Consider the following 23,065-nt stretch of genomic DNA (forward strand, 5'->3'; position numbering starts at 1 on the left):
TGGTCTAAGCTGCTATTTCCATGAAAAAGCATTATTTAGAAAAAAAGGGGCATCTTTCACTTCTAGTGTACCTATTGATTTAACTTCCAGTAACTTACGACTCTTGCTTAACTTAATGCAAATGCAGATTTTTTCCTCCTTTTTCGTTCACATTCTTTATCTTTCCAGTATCCTATCCCCCAGCATTTCACTTCTGAGTGCTTCTGGGTTAAAGATTTCTAAAAAGAAGTTATGGTAATAAATGAAATAATGGTACTAAGCTTACCTGGCATGTTGCCAATACAGGCTTCAGGGAAGCTTGTTTCATTAGGCAGAAATGCCTATTTCAACAATGATGATTTTAAAGCTTATAAAGAGTATTTATCTTATGATAGAGGATTGGACTGTTGCAGCAACTTGAAAAACAGTAATTTAAAAAAAATGTTGCTACTTATTTTCCACTCAAGATTTTATATACTTTTTTAATAAAGAATCTACATGAGAGGTGTGTCCCCTTTTTAAGTTAAAGGGAAAGGTATCATTTTCAAGGTTACTTCAGTTGCAATCTGACAAACCTAACACATTCAATGAGCTTCCTGTAAATACTGCTTGTTTATACAGCCTGTGTGAGATTGGTCCTGTGTAGTGCAAATAGGTCAGCACAGAAAGTGGTCCCTCTGCAGATAGTCTGTATTGTATTTGGATTTACAGGATTGTGTAAATAGGCTTGTCACTTGATTTCTGGGAAAACAAGAAAAGTGAATGCAAATATTAGTAATGGAGAGGTAAGTTCCACTTTCTCTTTTACCCTTGAATCCTACAAGATTCTCAGTGCTGCTTGTTTCTGAATCTCGCTTGGTTATTTATGCTGTTGTATACCCCCATGTATTTCAGTCACACTAATGTTAAATAGTGCAACAATATTTGTTCCAAACATCCAGGAGATATAAAAGTTGCATAATGCATAGCAGACCATAACCACCTCCTGCAAAAGCTAATCTGAAATTTTCAGTATGCTTTTTGGTGGGAAAACACTTTTTGAAGAGTGTAATATGAACAGGCATTTATGTTTGATAAAACTCTGTTATACAGAGTTACTTTATTTCTACCTTGGAGAAATAGAAGTTCTTTAATGATTCACACATGCACTTAAAGGAATCTAAATTTGTTTTGACTAGTATTTTAAATGCATAATTCATTTTATCTCCCCTTATCATGGTAATTGTTAGTTGTCCTGGATTTGACCTGTTAATTTCTAGTACTCCCTTGTTGGAGTATATGAAACTTGTCTTTCATGGTCTGTGCAAACACTGAATGTGATTTTAGCCCCATGTACAAGTTGGAGCACAACTAGGGATTCTCCTTAGCAGGAAAATGCTGCTGCATCATTAAAGATTTGTCCATGGTTCTGCCTTCAAACTCCTCTCCCTGGCTAATTCTGCGTCATGTGTAAGGGTCTCAGTGCAGTAAAATGGTTGTTTTACTATCACTGCACCGGGTCCCTTTGCTTCCAGCTCTTGGTTATTACCTGTGATAATGATCCAGCTTGGCCTCTGCTGGGCTGACTGATTGCAGGTTTTCAGCCCGTTAATTGTGTTCTGGTTTGGAACAGATGCTGGAACTCACTGCAGTGCCCAAAGCAGAAGTGCGATGGCTCCTGTGTCGGATCCCGTTCTGCTCTGTACGTGTTGGGTCTGTTTGCAGCTGCCTGCTCTGCTCTAGATATTCACATATCAGCCCACTAGCTGCTTTCGTTCCTCTGTTCTCCTGCTTTGGATTTGCACTTCTACAGGCTCTTTTCCGTGGGTGGACTTAAGCTCTGCAGCATTGCAGCATATCACCCACCTTCACAGTAGCAGCTCTGCAAGCTCTTTCCTTGGCTTTCTTCATACGGGGAAAAAACACATTTTCAGAATCAGCACTCAGGAAGAAATTGTTTTTGTTTACCTTATTGTAAAGGAAGAAGATCAATAACAGGAACTGTCTGCTTAGATTAGGAGGGTGGATATATAAGCAGATGTGGAAAACAATTTGTTTAAACAAGATTTTTGTAGGAAGACTTGCAATAGGAGCTTTTCTTTATCCTTTTCTAGATTGTTCCTAGGCTGAGCTTTCTGATCGCAGCAGATCAAGACATTTTGGAAAGCAGAGACATGATAAACCTAATTTCAGAGTTGAGGCCAAGTATAATCAATTGGGATTTAGGGAAAGTTCTGCTTTTGTCCATGAGGAAGGGAATGTATTTTCTGTCTCCCAGCAAGGTTGGTGTTACAGAAGTCAAAGGATTTGCTATTCAAGTTAACAGTGTTGGCTCTATGTATGCAGGAGATACCATTTTTCGAAGGCAAGGCACTGCTTTGCTTGCTGCTGGTGGTCTTGGGGCAGTGTTGAGTGCTCAGAATGGTCTTCAAAGCCAACCACCCCAAGGATGGCATTGCGTTTCCCGTAGCGTCTCCCTGCTCTGAATACGGATCACCCCAGCAAGCTGATAAATGAGCTAAGCAACATGGCTTGGAAAGGCAAGAGAGAGAGGAAGGGAAGAGGAAGCAAATAATGCTCATTTTACTGAGTCAGGCTAGTGATAGGCTTGTTGTGGTAAATGAAAACTGTGCATCACACCCACCATCCTCACTGAAAAGGACGGTATGTTCAAAGGAGTTGCTGAATAAAAGCATGTATAGGCAGTTAAGGGTGTTGGATATCTCTTAAAACTATGCCATGAAATAAATATTGGCATATTCTTAGAGTGGAGAGAGGTGCTGAGGTGTCATGGGGCTGGTGAAGGCCAACCTCTTACCTGTTATTTACCCATATGTTTGTAGTATAGGGTTTTGAATTCATATTTAATAGTTTCGAGTCTATTTTTTAAGATAATACGCCTTCCAACATATCCTTGTGCAATTTGGGATTGTTTTGTACTAAGACTATATTTTGAATATGAAGAACACTTCCTGGAGCTATGCAGGAGCCTTGCTGTCATGCCAGGCTAAAGATGCATTTTTTTTGTCATGGTGTTTTATGTGCCTGTTGAGTGTTAAAGTGACTTAGGGAGGGTGGGGAACAAAATCAGGTGACTCTTGTGAACCAAAAAATTCACCCCAACCTTCTCCCTTCTTTCCTTGGCTGCGGAAAAGCAGCTGCTTCTCGTTTCAGAGTCAAAGCAGGGGGGTTGGACTGGATGGCCTCTAGAGGCCCCTTCCAACCTTGGGCATTCTATGATCTCCTCTGAGCGAGGGGCAGGGCCTGCTGCCCAGTGCCAGGGCTGCTGTGGTGGATGGGGCCTGGCGGAAGGAGCGGTGCCTGCGCAGGCCCAGCCTGCGCCACACGGCTGCATCCTGGGCTGCTGCTGCCCCGCTGGCCCCTTCCCAGCTGCTGCGGCGGCTCCTCCTTATCGCAGCTCCAGCAAATGCTCTGGCAGGGAAGCGGCTTTTCCACTCTGTCACATTTACGTGTGCCCTCGCATCTGGGAGCAGATAGTGGCCTCTCTGTGCCCATTTCCACCAAGTGCTTATATAAACAAATAGTACTTAAAACCCCCAAGCTTTCTGCTTTGGCATTTGAATTTCACTTTGCTCACTTTTCTTCCTGTACGTTGTGCTGGTTGTTAAGAACGGAAGGAGGAAAAATGTGAAGGGCAAGAGCTATGACCAGCGCACCTGAGGAGAGGTGACCCAAGGTCACAGGTGCAAACGCAGGTGGTTTTGAGTTGGCAGCAGACTTGTGTGAGGGAAGACCCAGCTTGCAACCATGGCCTTGTCCTCAGGAGCTGCAGGCAACGGGCTCTGTGCCCAAGGGAGGTGTCTGAGATCCACGCAACGCAACCCAAGAGGAGCTCTTACCCACCTTACTGCTTCCACAGCCTGATTTGTATTGCTTCTGAACCTGCACGGAGCCACCAGTGACCCACTCCCAGGAATGAAATCAAATGTCCATGGGGAACCTGGGGAACACCAGCAGAGTCAGCTTGTTAAACAGCTCCTCTCCTAAATGATTGTAATCAAGTCATTTCATTCTGTTGCCAACTCATTTTCTTTTTTTCTCTCCTTTTTACTCCTTTAGCAGTATTAATTGCAGCTGGAGGTACCAGTGTGCAAAGCAGAGTCCAAGCCGAAGGCAGACAGTGCAGAAGGAGCTCAGTGCACAGCAGAGAAAGTCCAGAAAAGGAAATGAGGGACTCTGTGCACGTCTGTAATGAATAGGATAGTGGCAGAGCTTGCTGGAGCGAATGAAGATTTGAGAAGGTTTCACACTGCACCAGGCATAAAATGTAATGCTTAATCAATTAGGGAAATTTCAGTGATCACACAGCAACAGATCTGGATGCTCAGTGACTCTTCAATCAAAACTAGCAGATGTTTGGGCTCCCATCTCCCAGGTTGTTCCTCCAAACAAGCAGCCTGATTCCTCTGCCTGCTGGGGACAATAAATATCTTATCCCGGTTTTTGTGACCCCAGGCTCTTCCTTGGAAAGCACTTGAGCAGGTAAGGGCAAACAGCAGCCAGGTGCTGAGGGATGGCCAGTAGTGAGATGAAGAAATACAGCTCAGATCATGCCCTCAGATGTACATTGGAACCGCTGCTTTCTTCCACTCTGCTTTTCCTGGCCTCTATAATGATGGGCCACAGATGCTGAGCAGTGTGTGCACTCCCTGACCAATACACACAAGAGGACCAGTGACCACTACCTGCCTGACAAAAGCAGAGATGCCCCTACCTTGCCTTGGGTATACTTGGTGTCTCAGGCTTGCCTGGGGTCTAGGGTTGGCAGAAGCAACCAGCCTTGCATTTAATCATAATTGGATTACTATAAGAATCTATTCCCAGAGGTTCTGCACTTGCTTAGTTGAACAAGTTAGCCAGCAATCACCCTTAGATATGACAGTTGCTTATTGATTTGTTTCTGCATGGGTACAGTCTGTTACATTACCCTTCTGTCTCCTTGCTGCAATGCCAAAATATCCCTGGACTGCTCCTAGCCTCTTGATCTTCATCAGCAGCAGTGAATTCCATTTGCAGGAGTTAAACAAGACAAATAAAAATGAATGGAAACTCTCAGGGTGCCAGGACCATGGGGCTGTTGTTTTTAGTAGTGTTTCACCACAGTGCCAGAGAGACGAGACACACATTTATTTTGAATTATTTCAGTGCTTCAGCTGGCCTTGAAGAGCAGGTACTGCCACTTGCCTGATAGGAATAACCTCAAGCTGATTTATTTCAAATCACTGGATACATTTAAAAAAAAAAACAAAAAAAAAACACAAAAACTTCACAGCAGAGTGCTTTGATTTCATAGGCTTTTGCTTCATTTTTTTCCTACTCTCTGTCCCTTTGCTGTCTGTATCTGCTTGTGACTCAGTTTTCCTTTCTTTCTCTCACTGTCAGACCTCCCAGCTCCCCTCCCACTACTGGGTCTTTCTCAGAAATGTTGCACTACCAGCACTCACCTTCATTCTTAGAAAAAGGAGCACAAGAACATTTGCTTGGAAGTAAAGGATCTCTGTGAAGAACAACTTTGGACAACAAATCAGATTGAAGCGAGGCAAATCTTACGGAAACTCTTCAGGGCATCTAATTACTTTCAGGACATTTAGAATATAAATAAGGTTATTTTGGCAAAATGTGTCCTGATGTCAAATATTCAGCTTCCCTAGGAAGCTGAGGAGCTTGAACGATTGGAAAAATGGGCTCCTCTCCGGTGAAAAGACTTGAGCAATCTTCATGACTGATGGCAGGTAGCAGCCATCTAACAACCCTTGGAATGACAGGAACGCTGGCTCTAGAGACCCAGACTGGAAAGAGAAGCAGGTCTTATGAGAAAACTTACAGGGAAAAAAAAAAAAAAAAAAAAAAAAAAAGGCCACAGGTCTTGAGGGCCATGACAACAACTGCCACTGTTGGCTGCAGGATGTTCTGTGACTTTTTGACATCTGCCTGCAAAAAAAAACAGTGCTCCTCCTGTGCAGTGCCAGAAGTGTCAACTCCGCAGAGTTTCCTGCTGGTGCCCATATTTCGAGTGCTGGGAGTTTCAGCATGGGCTCCCTGGCTAGGGCTGCTGCACAGGAGCTGTCAGGGCCGTGCAGCGGCGCTCGGGGCAGGTGCACAGAGGGTGCAGCCGCTTCGCTGCGTTTCCTGCGCCTGCCCCGTCCACCCCTGCAGCCCTGACGCGCTGCGGCCAGAGCTTCGCGCTGGATCCGATCAGCGCTCGGCACGTTCACGTGTCCAGATATCCTGGGCAACTGCACAGGCTCTCTGCAGGCTGCCAGGGCAATATTTCCAGGTGGAAAAGGACAAGTCTGAGCAATGCAAACGTGCTGGGCTTTTCCAAATGGGCTTTGTCGCATACTGCTAATAATTCAGTACTTTTCACAGAAAAATAAAGGCAGGCAAGGCATGTGCTCTAGTTCTTCCAAGCCTTTTTTTTTCCCCTTTTCTCATTTTTCTTCTGGGATTATGGAGCTAGAGGCCTAGATTTATTTGTTATTTTCCTTCTACAGCAAGTTTTTGAGGATACCATTTTTAAAAGGAAACTTCTGCTCTTGGGAAAAGGTCAAAATCATTAATGCTTTTTATATTTTTGTTCTGTTCCAAAGGCTGTTAGAGACAAGTCTGCATCCAGTTGTGATGGTTCCTGATAGCTGCTACATGGCTACAATTAAATATTCCATGGCTACAACTGAATATCCCAGGAAACTCCTGCTCCTCCGTTAGCTATTTGGCCTGTGTACATTCAAAAAGAACATCACTGAACGAGGCTGCAGCATCCTTAGGCTGCTTGGCAGTGGCTGTTTCAGGCATAATCATAATGCAGCCCTGCCTAGAAGTATGTATGCTAAAACCAACGCTCTGCCCCTGCATGCAGTTTGTTTGGCACAATCAGTGTTGCCAACATCCATCTCTAAAAGTGCCAAGGCCAGAGATGGAGACGTGTGGCTACCCGCTGCCGTGCCACCTGAGGATTCACTGGACTGAGTTTGCTTTCATATCCACTGCTGAACTTTATCAAGCCTGTTTCTTTGTTGTGAGTGAGAGGACAATGTAAGACCTTGCAGACCTGAGCTATGACATGCAGCTGGTTCATGCTTTTTAGTCGAGTTGATGCTGAGTCCTTCAGGGAAGGATGAGGCTGGGAACCTCTGGCCTGTGACTAGGGCTCTGGAGCACATCAATGTCTTAAAACATTGTGTCAGCACCACTGCTAACTGTAGCCTTGAGCACTTCCACTGTCTACCTCCTGTCTTTGCCCCAACTTCAGAGTTATAAAAGCACCTGGTTCTCAGGCACGTATTCAATCATATTTGATTCCAGACACTCCAGGATCGGAAATTCAATGATGTCAGACACTCATCTGCTATAAGGCTGGTCCTGCTGCAACTGGACTGGCTTTGCACCTACCAAAGAGCTGGCCCTCCTGTGACTTCAAAGTGACAGCACTGAGTCACAGAGCAGCTGGTGGTAGCAAGGAAATAGCTCCTGGCTGCTGATCATCTTCATTGCTGCAGAGTGCAGATAGGATTTCTCTTAAGGTGTTTTTGCTTGGATAACCTTGGCCAACCCCTCTTTTTCTTGAAATGATGCAATAAATTAGAAAGCAATAAAGGGCCAAAGGCAACATTTGAAATTCCAGTGGCATTTCTAGGAACTGCCTCATGCATTCCAAGTCCTCTGTGATGACCTGCCGGCCAACCTGCAGAGGGAAAGGGGTAGCTACAGAGAGGCAGGGTTGTGTGATGCCCAAGTTGGACAGGCCCTGAACAGCATCTAGGCCCAAGCTGGGTGGCCAGGCATTGCACTGCACAGAGCTTGTGGTGGCCAGGTTGAGGATGGATGCAGTTCACACACACACACACACACACACACACTCCTGCAGCTGGACTTGTTCTCCTGCAGAGGATTGTTCCCTCTACCATCAATACATGGCTCTAATTGTGAGTAGTTTTGCCCCCAAGAGGAAGTACCAGGGCTGGAGGGTTTGGTTTGTGCCTGCTGCGCAAGGGGCTTTTTATTGTACTTTGCTTCAGTGGGATCACATTAGTGTGGAGATCTTTTCTTCCCATTACATCTCTCTGTTCTGGGACTCGCTTTTTCCCTGGAAAATTGCCATTTTCCAGCTGGTCAAGGGTCTTAGGGTAGTTGAAAGAGCACAGCTGATATTTGGGATCTGAGGAGAAAAAGTTAACAGGCAACACAGAGCAAGTGCAGCAGGGGAATGTGCCATGAAGTAACAGCCAAGAAAACAGCCTAAAGACACTAGCTCTACTATATGTGTGTGTGTGTGTGTGTGTGTGTATATATATATATATATGTATATGTGTGTGTGTGTATATATATATAAACAAAAAATAAAAAGTTTCAAAAAGAGTGATGTTTTATTATTTAAGGGGAGAAGGTTAGATATTTATAAAGCACAAGTGTGAATCAATGTTTTGAGCTACAAAGTGTGTATAGAACAAAGTTTTAAACATAGGTTTTGACCTTCAGTATTGTTCAGTCTATTCACTCTGGCCAAACACAGTGCCTTCTTGTGACCCAAACCAGTTATTAGGACTGGATGTGAAAGTTAAATCCAGATCCTGTATTATTTATACTTCAGCACCAAAAGTTGCCTGCCAGCTCTTGAAGACTTTTTCTGGTGAACTTTAGCACTTAAATGCTGAGATCTTGTCTTCAGGAACATGAGCAGCCTTCTGCGTGGAAGATATCTGAATCTGGGATCCTATGTAGAGTAAGTTTCACCTTAAAGGAGGGGAAAGAAAAAAAAAAAAAAAAAAGGAAGAACAGGAAATAAGAGTCTTTTCTCTGTGCTCAAGAGCCAGGTGGGTAAGCTGCCCTTGACAGAATGGCCTTGGAGACACCACAAGCAACTACTACTATATACCCACTGGCAGCATTCCTTTATTCCCCAAAGTCTGCATTTCAAGGTCCTTATCTAAAGATTACCAAATCACTCTAATTTACAGTTGGCCAGAATCTCACAAGGTTGCTTCAGGCTCTTTGAGATCAAGTCAAACACAACAGTGCAGACTCTGTATTCCCCAAAGAGGAATGTCCCAAAGTGCTATGTCAGAACCATGCTGAGGGGTCATTTGGCACTGAGATTACTAATGCCAAACTTGAGTAAACCCATTTAAAGAAGCTCTTGAAAGGTGAATAACAACTTGCTTTCTCATTTGGCTTAATTCACTTGACTTATTTTCAAACGAGTTGAGCTTACCTCCTTTCTTGTGGACCTGCTGATAAACAGGGAAACTTCCTCCACATTCTTAGGGTGCAGGTCATTCACAGCCACTATATGGTCTCCATGGTTAAATATACATCCAAGTCGGCAAGGACCAGTCCAGTGTGAGACACTAGGTAATTGGAGTATAGACAACAAAACAACCACATGGGATACCTGTTACTGCTAACAGATTGAAAATGACCAAATGGGATCACATTTATTCCTATTCCCCTCTTGAAATAGCACACAGGGAAAGTGATTATTATGACTTTCTGGTCAGGTTCTAGCTAAAAAACAAAACAAACAAAGAACCTCCCCACCCTAACCCCCCCAAAAAAAACCACACACACCACAAAAAAAAAAAAATCCTCAAAGACCAACCAACCAACATCCTGCTTCATTGATCCCAGCAGGCCCAGTAAAAGCATACAGGACACTTCCACTGACTCCCTTGCTAACAAAGTCAACAGCAAAATCTGAGGATTTGGGTCTGAACACAGTGGGCCACTTTGTGTGGATATATGCTCACTATTGCAAATATTTTAGTCCTGTGACTGACTGAGACAAGTTTTGGAAATCTTCCATGAGGAGACAATTAAACTAAAACCTATATTCATGTGTTATACCTGTAAGAATCACATATCTATCAGCATCCTTGAGACTGTATGAGCCAAAATCCTGATGGACTGTAATGGAAATTTCAGTATATTTTTCCTACTCATCTCTGATAAACTTTCCTTGATGACCAGCTGTGTAGGACTGGCTGACCCAACAGTCAGACTTAGTATTCTATTGTCCTGGAATGAGCCCCAAATCCTGGTCAGATGATTCCTAGAAGTGAACCAGTGCTGGGATTAATTCTGAAATTATCCCATGGAGAATTCTATACTGGCATTCAACTCAAGTCAGCTTGATTAATCTAACATCACTTAAGTTCTCATAGCCCACGCTTAACTGGAGACTCTTAATGTGCTTTGCAGGTGCTACTAGACAAGAATAATACTAGGGACACAGGCTAAAAGGTTAAAGGGAAAAAAGACACAAAAGGACTGGATGAATTAGAGTGAATTACTGGTATCTAGATCTGGAAATTGTTCCCTCTGTGCTAATAGATTCCATTTTACCATTTTCTCCAGTGACAGACAGACTTTATCACTTTCCAAAGCATTTTTATTTCTTTGCACAAATCTTTCTTCACATGGCATAAACATACTTAAGGGGGCATGGTGACAAGAAGTCAGATAAGTGGGATTTGAATTCTCTAGCTTGTATGTCTTTCATAATTTTCATCATCAACAAAGCATAACAAATTACTGGTCACCTATACTAATCTCTACAACATTTTTAGTTAAAAAAAAGACTATTAATCATATCATAAGATATATCCCCTGACCATATCTATCATCACTATTGTTCAACAACTCAAAAAATTTGACAAGCGATAATTGATTCACACTAATATTATAAAATTAGCTTTTGGATGTGATTTAATCACACACAATGATTCTGTCCTGTTCTGCACAGTCACAAGTGTGTATGGAAGTATGCAAGGCTGCACATTTCTATCTCTAAACTGATTGTCATTCATTCACACATGACAGGCATCATCATAAGACATCCAGAACTCACCATATTTGTCCTGCTGCTTCAGTAAGTGTTAGGTAACTGCTAATATCAGTCAGGGGGATGAAAATATCTAACTTCTGCAGTTGGGTCTCATCTGTAACTTGACTATAAGGGAAAACATCAGAGATAAGGCATGCTCTACCAGTACCTCAGCGTAAGCCCATGAACATTAGCTATTTCTCTGCTATGAAAAACAGAGGCCCTTACCCGAGTAATACAGTCAGTTGAACAACTGAAAGGGGTAGTGAATTTTGCTTTCTCTGAAGGATTGACTGCTGATTGGTGCTGCTTTCCACAAGTTTTATGTTTCTGTTTGCCACCAAGTCTCTTGGACATGCATTGGTTTCCTGGCACTTGGGAAGAGTCAGGAGTCCATCACTGTTGCACGTGAGCTGGTGATTTTCATCCAGGACCCGACTGAAGAGGAGAGGAGAAGAAAAAAAAAAAAAAAAAAAAAAAAAAAAAAGAGAGAGAGAGAACTAGTCTGGACATAGTCAGGCACAAGAGTTACTTTTGCTTTGCTTGAAGCTCAATTAAATAGCTGCCAGTGAAGCAAAGAATAACAAGTTCTTGTAGCATATCCACAAAATTACAGCTAAGTAAAATAGTCTTTCTAAAAATGAATCATAAATATCAAAATAAACCTTTTCAGTATTTAAAGACTACTATTAAACCTGAAAACATTCCAACTAACAATATGCTTTAACAGAGAAAGCAAGTGCAGATTGCTGGTGTTAGATGTACTGGCTGCTGTGGGGATGAAACACTGTCTCCTGAGGGATCCAATAATGCAGGTGTGATTAAATGCTTCTTGGGTTGTTCAGTGAATCATGTAATGTCTCAGTCCTCCCCAAGCCAAGACTGGGGTGAGTAGCAAAAGCTGTTCTTGGTGTGTTTTAACTCAGATGGTATAGGCTTGTGGGGCTTTTATAGTGCTCCCCTCCAGAAGGGCTCACAAACATTCAGAGACACTGCAATGAGTCTAGCATGAGGAGGTGGTTTCAGGGGTGGAATTTCCAGCTGCCTCCCACTAGGTGGGGTAAGATCCGACCATCGGTACACAGGTGGTAGGACTGCTCACAAATAACAACTACTGCTTCCCCAGTCCTTCTATCAGGACAGCACACTTCCCTTCAGCATAGCATGCCATAACATGACAGTTGTAAAATTTCATTATGGCACTAGCAATGTGACACTAATTTCAGGTCTGTCTTGATGGCATGCCAAATACTGTACCTGCAAAATGTAGCAACAGACCCATGCTTTGGATGGCAGAGCTGAAGCAAGATGACGACCTTTTCAAGATCACATAACTGCTTATTGGCAAAATTGGGATCTAGCATCCTAGGTCTCTTTTTCTCTTTTAACCACCAGACAATGCTGACTGTGGAGTCAGTCTGCAGAAGTGTTGCTGGAGCTTGGATGGAGTATTTGAGTACAGTGGTGGGCTCCTGCATCACAAAAGCCTAGAAAAAGTACCAGTCACCTGGAGGTGTCCTACAGTCAGAGCCTATCTAAATGCCTGAATTTGCAAGTGAATGTAAATTTTGCTTGGATAAATTTACATTTCACTTAGCAGTTTTTAGCTTTCTGAACAAAGACCAGAAACAGACTCATTCAAATTAGATGAGAACAGCTTAGATATCATTTGATAAATACCAGGAATGACAATATCTTCCCATATCACTATATCACTTTTAATTTTCAAAATCTTAATAAAGTTACTTACAGTGATTTCATTGACATATAAATGTGCTCCTTCACAGCGTTCTTGTGCACTGGTTTTTCTTGCACAGGGATATTAGACTCAGCTGTAGGGTCAGGCTTTGATATTTCAGTATTACACTGTCAGAAACGCAACAATATACAAGGTAAATGTTCTTGTTCTGCCTATAGAAAAATCTTCCTAATTTCATTATTTCATTCACTACTTGTGCTGTTTAAGTATAATACACTGCTTAATACAGCTTAGCTTTCTACAGGCAAGTCACCTCTCAGAAACAGTGAGCTATAAAAAATGGTTGAAACTGAAATGCACACACAAAAATGTTTCACAGCATTCTAAAATTACTGGGTGATTTTATGCAATTTCATAACTTCAGAATTATGTTTTAAAATATTCAAAACAATGTACTGATAAATTTCCTAAGGTACCAGTTTCTGAAAAGGAGAAAAAAAAAGAAAAAAAAAAAGGAAGAAAAAGTGACAGAACAGGCAAAAGCCATTTAAAATGAAGCAGTATGCTGGAGGAATTTCAAGAAAATCAACAATGTTTTTGTTGAAATTGCTACCAGAAAAATCTACTTGCTACCAGAAAAATCCTTTGAATAAATCTATCATATTATCTTCCTGTACATAGCACTATCACATAGTGCTTTTTCAATATATTTCTGTAACAAAGTATTAGCTATCACTAGTATTAGTATTAGCTTTCTATATACCAACTCCTCTTTGGACTGTTAAATGCCTCCTGGATCCTTGGATTTAACAAAACAGAAGAACTCATACCTGATTAACTACCTTTGCTAAAAGACTGCTTGGAGTTTTATAATAGTCATCATCTTCCTCTTTGATGTCTTCATCTGTATCTGATGACAGTGGATTTTCTTCAGTCTTCCCCATATTTTTATTCTGTTAAGATAATATTTTCATATTTAACAGCATTAGTTATACAGATCATTTAATGCGATTTTCCATTTATTTGGAAAAGTAATGGAATCAGCAGCTATCCACAGGAAACATGAGAAGACTTGCTTCTCCTTGAAGACAGAAATGTTAAATGTGAGCCTGTTTAAGGATCAAGGTATCTATAATTGTGCTTCATCTTGCATTTTTACAATAAACTGCACATGCACAATACAGCCACTAATGTTAATATTTCTCATACACAGATATATAAGAAGCAAGAAGCTACAGTTGACTGTGTTCACTAATTGTTACTTTATTTAAAAATCAAGCGGGTTAAATACTTATACATGATGCTGCATACATTTATGGTACATTTCTGCATACAACAGATTTTTTTTTATTATTTGGGTTCAATTTGGGTTTTATTTGAGTTCTTACTCTACAAACACATTCAAAGAAAACCTAGAATTGGATAGGGAAATACTTGTTAAAGCACCTCTTAACTGCTACCAAGTAAGGAATGAATTTGGGACTTCCCTGATTAATGACAAATCTTGTAACTCATTACTCCATGAACTAGAACTATCCCGAGAGGGATAATCTGCCTTAAGATACTTCATAAATACTCAGAATAGTAAATTGGGGGAATTTAATATGTCAAGGAGAACTTAAATCCTCAATCAAATTTATCTTTAAGTCACAAAGATAAATAATTTCTCTCTCTCTCTGTTGATTTCACTATAATGAAGAGGATGGCATTTAGCATTTAGTTTTCTCCCAACGCAATTCTCCATGCCATGTTTCTGATGCAATCATTTTTTAATCTATTTCCATCCTACGTATCCATGGTGATAATTTTAGTAATTCTAAATATGCCATCAAATATATTACTGCTTTCAAGGTAAAGCAAATTTAATTAATCTGTTTCACATAAAGAAGAAACTGGCACTGAATATAAATTGGAGATGATGAAGGCATTTACGTTCCTTGTGTGTATAAATGCTATTAAAAAACAGCCAATGTCAGAACATACCTACAAATGGTCCCTTGGAGGCACATAACTAAAATCCTTAGTGGGAACTAGACAGACTCTATGGTCATGATCTAAAGTTATGGACAAGTCTCCCAGTGAATTTTCAAGGGCTTTGGCTCAATCCCACCATAAACACTTGGGAAGGGGGCAAAAGATTTGATGAGGCCTTGAGATCCACCAACATCTCTCAAGATGAGACGGCACTCGTCAGCTTCCCAAAACTGATCCTTCAGTCACTGACAGTGGGCAGCTTTTATGGTGTGAATACAGTGTTTTTATTCACTCTACCTCAGATCTAGGGGATAACGGGAAGCAGAGGGTTAAGCTGCTGCAGCACCGAGTCTAGATCAGCAGCATTTGGCCTACTCTTCAGCTCTTCCAGGTGCTTGGGAAGAGAAGCAGTGCAGTTAACTTCAGCTTAAAATTTTTATCAACCTTACAGCTAAGCAAGTTAGTAAAGGCCATGCTGAATCAAGGTGAGGGTTTATATTGGGACAGAAGTACATTACAAAGGAGATCAGCTGCAGCACAAGGCAGAACGTGAAAAGGTTAACCCACAAACAACTGAGCAATGTTATTGGCCTTTTAGGGGATGGGTCAAAAGCTGTGTGCTGCATTGAGCTCTCTGAAAGGCTGCTGAGCTCTTTTAGTAATGTGTTTAACATTAAAACTAGTGTTCCCGAGGAGGAGGCCTAATCCTGACTGTACTGGTCTGTACGCCAGTAATCATAGTACAGGGTGACACAACACAGGACTCACCATTTTGATGAATTTTAGGTACCAAAAGCTGCATTTGGAAATAGGTGATACTGACCTGCCAAGTCAAAGGCTTGATTTTTGTAGCTCCAGAAAGTGGGTTCAAAGAGAACCAGCTCCTGGAAACCTCTCCTGGGTTACAGTGCCCCTGACTACGTGACTAGGTTCCCTGACATTAAGGAGCTTGTTTGCATGAGTAATAGTTACTCATCAAAGAGTTTTCAGGATCAGGGCATGCAAGAGGTAACCACCAAAGAAACTAGATACCAGAAATGTAGAGTCATGCTTTTAACAAGAAGTAAACACAAGGGTTTAATCCAGAAATTAGTTGTCTAATCATCACTGAGCAAAGAAAAGATACCGAGATCTTAGCAGATACTAAACTTATGAGGCCAACATGATATCTTTATGAAATGAACCATCATTGTTCCTTGTTAGCAATCTGGCAAGGTCATTCACAATATTTTCAGCTATCCTGAAATGAAACCACAAACTCCTTACTGCTTACTCATTGTAATCACTCTGTTCCAACAGCAGCGTATTGCCCTCCAAGTCACCATAATATGAGAGTATTAGTGAGAGACAGGAAAAGGATATAGGAGAGAAAAACATGGCAAGAGAGTCTTGACATGCACAAAGGTAGTGCTAGTAAAAAAAATCTAATTAAACCAACCCAGTCTGGGGCTCAGACTCACTGAGCAACTCCATGAATTACTATGCATCATCTGATTTGTGGTAACTACCGATGACATTGCAAGTTAGTTCCAACTATTTTCACTACATTACACTAAATTTAGCTGTATAACCTCATACTTTCTGCCAGGCTGTACAGATATGGATGGTTACTGCAACATGTGATTCACCAGCCTACTGGCTGATAGCAGAATAGATTCCTTTGCCCTGTCTCAGCCACTCCAAATCATAGCCTAGTGTAAAAATTGCTAATAAAGATGGTTTTATAGTCAGCTGCCAAACTGTATACTGGCATGGTGGAGCCTTGGGCCTGTATTTGGTTCTGCTGAATCTGCTGCAAAGGCAGTAACCAAGGGCAGAGGTGAAAAAAATCTGAAACCACTGCAGCTATTTGTTCAGGGAACACAGGTCAGAGCCCTTAGCCAATAACACACAGTCATGTTTATTATTTTAGCTTTTAGAATCATTTCTAACAGATAAGGAAGCCATCTTTATGCACACCTCAGCCCTGAGGTGTGCCTCAATTTAACAAAACCTTGTTATTTAGTTCTGTTAATTTGATTTAGCTGCTACTTTCACATATGCTCTGAAAGAGATTAGAGGAAAAAAACATTCAAAGAGTGCAGTACAGTTGAGAAATATGCTGGGAGGGACAAGACCTCAAATAGTTCTATCAAGCTTTTTAAGAGGTGTCACAAGTTACAGCTGCTGCAGAGAAACTTTGAGCACCTTCCCTCCCCGGAAACAAAGTAAATTAAAGTTATTTCAAGTAAGTTCAATGCTAAATAAATGAGAGAGCAGCTGTATTTAGAAAACTTCCACAGTGAAAACTAACTGAATATGCTTAAGAAATAGGTGAGTAATCTATAGCTACAGATAACAGGTGGGATGAGAGCCGATAAGTTACTTCCGCAGACTGAACAATCCAAAAGCTGCTCACCAGGCTTGGAAAAGCTCTTCCTAGTAAGTCACCCCGAGTCTGATGGGTGCCAGGATCCGAATTAGGCCTGTTCTTTTCTTCCGAGGGATCCTTCTCCTGTACACAAGAGAAAAATGTTGCTCCTATATATTTTGCAGATGTTTTACCTGCCTTGTTGCTGAGTAACACAGCCTTTGTTGAACTTCCTTCAGGACTATTTGCACAGAGCTTTGTGCCTATGTACATCCTATGTAGCAGGGCTACAAGGATGATCAGGGGCCTGGAACATCTGCCCTATGAGGAGAGGCTGAGGGAGCTGGGCCTGTTCAGCCTGGAGAAGAGAAGGCTGAGAGGGGATCTAATCAGTGTATATAAATACCTCAAGGGAGGGAGTGCAGAGGACGGGGATGGTCTCTTTTCAGTGGTGGCCACTGATAGGACTAGAGGAAATGGCCGGAAACTGAAACATCAAAAATTCCATAGGAACTTAAGGAAAAAATTCTTAACAGTGAGGGTGACAGAGCACTGGAACAGGCTGCCCAGAGAGGTTGTGGAGTCTCCTTCTCTGGAGATCTTCAAAACCCGTTTGGACGCAGTCCTGTGCCACGTGCTTTAGGTGTCCCTGCGTATGCAGGGGGGTTGGACTAGATGATCTCTAGAGGTCCCTTCCAACCCTAAGCATTCTATGATTCTATGATTCTATGAAAAAACAATTCTTCTCTGGCTGCTATTCAGTCTGTCACCAAAGGATGGGGACTGTAATTGCCAGGAGAAATGCTTTCCTTCCTTTCTTTTTACAAACTGAGAGGGAAGATCTGAGCACAGAGCTCAGGTAGGAGTTCAGGTTCTAGTGGGTGTCACTGGGACTAAACTCCCCTCTAGGCTTTAAAGGCTGAAGAAAGAGTTAAAGAAAAGTGCAATTACAAAACAGGAAGGATGTTGCCAGCAGCTGCAGAAAAAAATACCTGTGTGACTTTGCTGAGGCACATCAAAGCTGATCTGTAGGGGTTTATCTTAGCAATGAGAAGGTGCCCACCAATCTTTGCCAGCAAGCCCACCAATCTTTGCCAATGAATTTTAGCGCTCACCAGCATGAGCATCTGCCCTTACTTAGAGGCAGACTAATAAACAAACATTTTGACCCTGTGTAGGGACTCTCTGACATTAAAATCCAGGTCTTGCTATATAAAGCCCCAATACAACCAGAATACACCATCTGGCACTCAGTACGTGGCACTTATTTTGATTGAAGTAAACAACTATACAAAACAAATGTCAGCTATCCCTGGCAGCAAACTCATTAGGAGCTCCTTATCCATTTACCTTCTGGATGCTTTGGCTTTCTAGGTGGTTGGTCATTCCTGCATCAGTCAAGAACAATGGCAAAGAGGAAGGACGGCTTTTGACTTCTGGATTTGCAAAATTTTGGTTCTAGAGACAAGAAGAGAGCAGTGTAAGAGACAGACACCTGGAGTGCATGGGCTGCAGTGTGCCAGCAACATCTTAGTAGTAGAGATTATACTTCTAAAGGCTCAGAGAGGTTGTACACATGGTATTTTGCAAATGAATTTAAGTTTGCCCTACTTGTATCCTGGGCTGACTGGGAGCTGTTGGGCTGTAAGCAGCATAGTGCCAAGTTTGAACTAACAGGGCCCCTTGACCAACAAGGTACAGAAACTTGGGCTTGACACTGAATTAACAGGACTTCCAGTTGGTGCATAGCACTGACTGACTACATGTGAATCTGCTTGTAAAACAGCAAGTAGACATATCCAAAAAGACCACAGTAAGAACTGCACACAAGTTTGCATTCTGAGACTTCGAAGGTGCAATTCATAGCAGCATATGTCAATCTCCTCCTGATTTTCACCTAGCCTACTTCAGAGAAATTCCTTCAACATAAAACCAATCACGGTGCATCACAGACTGGGCAATAGCTGTTTAGCTCATAAACCCAACAGGCAGGATCTACATGGAAAATTAATTTTCAGTTAAGACAAGCAACTTGCATGGCCAAAAATAAGGAAAATTCCTTGCCTCTTAGCACAAGTGTCTAATGAACTTACAAACTTTTCTCTCTTAAATCAAGAGTAGTAGCAAGTCACCTGAGGACATCCACCTCCTTTCACCTCCTTGCAAATTGAAGATATCTCAGTGACCCATTCTTCTATCTCTTGCCTGTAGGTTAAAACAATAGAAACACAAACCTCATAAGTAAACCACAAGGACAATGCACTTTCTAACCCACTTCCTCTTACAGGCCCAAGAAACAGTTCCCCAAATGAACAGAGAAAATCACTTCTTCCCTTCAGCAGAGTGTGCTTATGTGGTTTCAGCCAGATGCCAAAGTTCACGCCTTAAAGAGATGCCGCACAGGACTGTGAGCTACATCTGAAGCATTGGAACAGGCTGCCCAAAGAAATGGTGGGGTCACTGTCCCTGGCAGTGTTCAAAAACATGTAGATGAGGCACTTAGGGACATGGTTTAGCAGATATGGTGGTGATGGGTTTTCAGTTGGACTGGATGACCTTGAAGGTCTTTCCCAACCATAATGGTTCTATGAAGGGACGCGTGCACACTGGCATGTGTTATGTGTGTGTGCGTGCACACGCAAGGGAGATGGAGGAGGAGGAACGGTTTCTTCTGCTTCACTTGCTATGTGAAATGCTGCTTTGCTGCATACTGCCCTGAAAACGGCCAGGAAGGCTCACCAAATTGTTTGGGCAGGTAGAATGAGTAATGGGTCATGCGTGCACCAGAGCAACACAGTTTTGTGCTAGCAAGTAGGACTAGTTTGATGAATTCTGGACCACTTCCCATCAAATACACAAGTATTTGAAAGGAGTGCCCTGAACGAAGGTGGGGAACGACATGCATAAGTGGCACGTAAGTGTGTGTTTTCCTCCGTGCTTATAAATGTTCCACACATCAGTTGCTCTTCCGCATTAAGACATTAAAAAAACCAAACATACATAAAAGACATACTTGTGGCTGGGAAAGCAAGAGGGGAAGCTGGGAAGTAGCAGCAGAGCAGCACCTTGCTAAACATATTCCCTCACCTACATGAACTTTGACTCATCACCACAACAGCACAAATATCAGCTCTTGCTGATGCCTGGATTATTGGGAGAGCAGGGAACAACACATCAGCCACAGGAAAATGAGAAAGCCATAAATAAAAGACTTTCTACCAGATCAGCCGACTGAACCACTTCATCCTGGGGTTGCACAATCAATAGATCCAACACAAGGAGAGACCAGACCTGCTGGCCAGAGCCACAGGGCAGAAGCACCTTGTTCTGGGACTGCAACAGTGCTACAATAGCAACAGTGCTACAATTGTCATGTCAGGCTGCATTTACGTGTCCTGTTGCGCCTACCTGCACTTCCCAATGAGGTAGTAACTTCTGTCTCCAGTACTGATGGACATTACCTCTTCAGGAGGGCATTTAAACATCTTCTTTACTATTGCCATCCTGTCAGAATTACTTATTCCAACTTCTATATTTATGATCCTGTGAAGATAAGCATATGAAATATCATATACATGTATACACATATACGTATTTATATATGAGCACACAGGTGTGTGTGTGTATGTGTATTTTACACTAAGCACAGCATGACAAGATGAGGTCTGCATGGAAAAATGTATGTATTTTCCCTCCAAAAAATCTCAAGAAAGTGCATGCTTCCAAAATATTTTCTGGCCTTTAAATAAGGAAGGCTCCAAAAGAAACAATAAAATCAACTTTTACAGCGACTCAAGTCCAAATTTTCAAAACTCACTTTTGAAAAGAGGGGCTCTTACTATAACTTCAGGATTTCAAGGGGTAAGAAAAATGCCTTGCAGATCTTTTTTCAACTATAGTCTTTCAACAAGTTATCAGACAGTAAGTTTGGTTTGAAGCAAATTGTACATTAACAGTGTTCCAGTAGAGGAGAGCAGAAATTAACACTGTCCTCTTTTTTACTCTTGATGTATTTTAAATGGTAGCACTGCTTCTATTAACTTCCAAGATATTAAATTAGACCAAGCTGCTGTTGTAGTAAAAACAGCAACAACAATGACAATAATGATAGCAATAATATAACAACACACCTCTGAGCAAGTTGGAAATTCTTCTGTAGAACTTTTCACTAGAAATCCTTCCAATTGGAAGAAATAGCAATCCAGTGGCAGAGGAATAGCAGTCCAATGAACTCCAACATTAGCAAGTCCCAGGGCCTTTGGATCTGGTCTTGAGTCTGACTGGCTAAAACCTTTGCATTTCTTTGCCAGAACAGTTTCCCTTCTACATATTTAACACCCCAGCTGACACTATAAAGGGCACTAGCACAAAGTCAATGACACCCAGCCTTGCTGCAGTCAGTGATGGGCACTGTCTCAAGAAGGATTAAATGATCAGCCCAGTATAAAGGTGATGCATGAGAGTTACATACTGATCAACAGCTATGGAGCCTTTTATACTCTGGCCTTTTAGGTACTTCAGGGTGTAGCAACTCTTGCTGGATTTGGACAGGATGAAAAACCGCCTTTTCCAGGAATTCTGCCAAAGAGAAAATAATTTGTCTTTCATCAGAACTCAGGAGAGCAGAAATAACAAATATTTATTGAGGGATTGCTGGAACATGACTAATCTGTGCTATCATACCTGGGAGCTCAGAAGTTGAAGAGGTGGCGATTTGATGAAGAATCCGTGCTTGCAAACTTCCCCATTGGAACAGAATATATTCTGAGTTCCTAGCAATCAAAGAGAAATGAACAGAACCATTATTCAATTCATAGCTAATTATTCTATTACAAGGACCTGCTTGAACTGAAAAATCATTGATGACCACTAGGCTTCTGTGCTTAAGTGGCCATGAAGTACATTCAATTAGACAAGCCCAAATCAAAATTATGTACACAGGGCCAGCTTCCTTGCTATCAATGTTACTGCTGACCACTGGTCAAACATAAGATTCCAAAAGCAATCAGTGGCTGAAGCGAGCACAGTCAACATTATTCTGGATCTTCCAGTAGAAGACATATGTAGATTCTGGGAGGCACCAGCGAGGTACCCACAGCTTTGCAGCAGCACAAGAAACTTTGTGCTGAAATTCCACTTGCAACTGACTTCAGTGGAGGTCAGATTTCATCATGAGCACCTAGGAACCATTAATTGCATCTCCCTGTTCTGGGTTAATTATTAAAGGATTATAGTCTTTTAACACAGGTTGGATGGATGTTGTAATCGGGAACTAGGAAGATCCTATTTTAAAGGGACAGGCTGCATTTAGGAGACAATCCTTGCACAAGAAAGCACAGGAATAGAATTCTGGAATTAACACACAGAGTAAATCCAGCTGCACTCACTTTTTTAATAAAAAGCCCTGGGCACAAGGAAGGGAAGGGTATGGTGTCAAATATTGATGAAAAATACGCTTTGAAATTTGACATACAATTGACAAATCTCCATAAATTAAATTTGGTACCTGTAGAATTTATTTTATTTCTGGAAGCCATCCTGTCTGTTTCTTCCACTCAGAAAATAAAGAGAATGAAAATGCTGAAGCTAATGCCTTTCACTTGGATTCCTGCAGAACAGCATTTACCTGGTCACCTGAAAAAACAAGAGTCTCAAAAGTCTTCATTTTTATAGTGATAATATATCTATATAGAAGTGAAATATATTTTTTGGTCTTTCTATAATGGTGCTTCAATACAAACAAAATCTTTTTATTGCATGGAATTATATTACAAATTATATATTAAAATTACATATGCTGTAGTATTAAATGTCTTTTGTTATTCTATTATTAAATTATAGTTTATAAAAGATATGATTTGCCCAGGAATTGAGGAGATCTGCCAAAGGAGTCTCATTTGGTCCCTTTCCCTGCATTAGATACAACCGGGGAGCAACCCAGGAGCATCAGATGCTTCTCTCTGACAGTGCCTTGAAACAGATACATCTTTTTAACAGTCTGATTGAAACTGCATAAAGTAGGCATAGCCTGCCTAAAAATCTTAAAATATAAAGATACTTTAAAAAAATCTAATAAGAAAACCACACATATAACAGCTTGCAAGCCTGTAGCATACTTACTACAGCTTCTGAACAGTGATACAATAAATTTCAAACAGCTCTAAAATGTGGGTTAGTATCTTAATTTTACAGTTTTGGGAACAGACCACACCTGTTTTTATGAGTTTATGTTCAGAATGTC

At 41.5% G+C, this 23,065-nt stretch overlaps 1 protein-coding gene across 1 annotated transcript; it reads right to left on the reverse strand.

Moving 5' to 3' along the window:
• Nucleotides 1–8,600: 8,600 nt before the first annotated feature.
• PLEKHS1 (pleckstrin homology domain containing S1) lies at nucleotides 8,601–22,415 on the reverse strand. Its single transcript, XM_088528866.1, has 14 exons — nucleotides 22,331–22,415; nucleotides 21,508–21,596; nucleotides 21,296–21,402; nucleotides 20,233–20,367; nucleotides 18,957–19,029; nucleotides 18,175–18,282; nucleotides 16,873–16,968; nucleotides 13,573–13,575; nucleotides 13,343–13,453; nucleotides 12,552–12,667; nucleotides 11,030–11,239; nucleotides 10,826–10,927; nucleotides 9,191–9,326; nucleotides 8,601–8,712 (listed from the first exon to the last, which is right to left on the reverse strand). Exons 1-14 carry the CDS (start codon nucleotides 22,359–22,361, stop codon nucleotides 8,644–8,646), a joined length of 1,386 nt encoding a protein of 461 aa, XP_088384992.1. The 5' UTR covers nucleotides 22,362–22,415; the 3' UTR covers nucleotides 8,601–8,643.
• Nucleotides 22,416–23,065: the final 650 nt, after the last annotated feature.

This window comes from Tinamus guttatus, unplaced genomic scaffold (assembly GCF_059628265.1).
Source record: "Tinamus guttatus ecotype Peru unplaced genomic scaffold, ASM5962826v1 Tinamus_guttatus_pri_ptg000314l, whole genome shotgun sequence".
Classification (NCBI taxonomy): Eukaryota; Metazoa; Chordata; class Aves; order Tinamiformes; family Tinamidae; genus Tinamus; species Tinamus guttatus.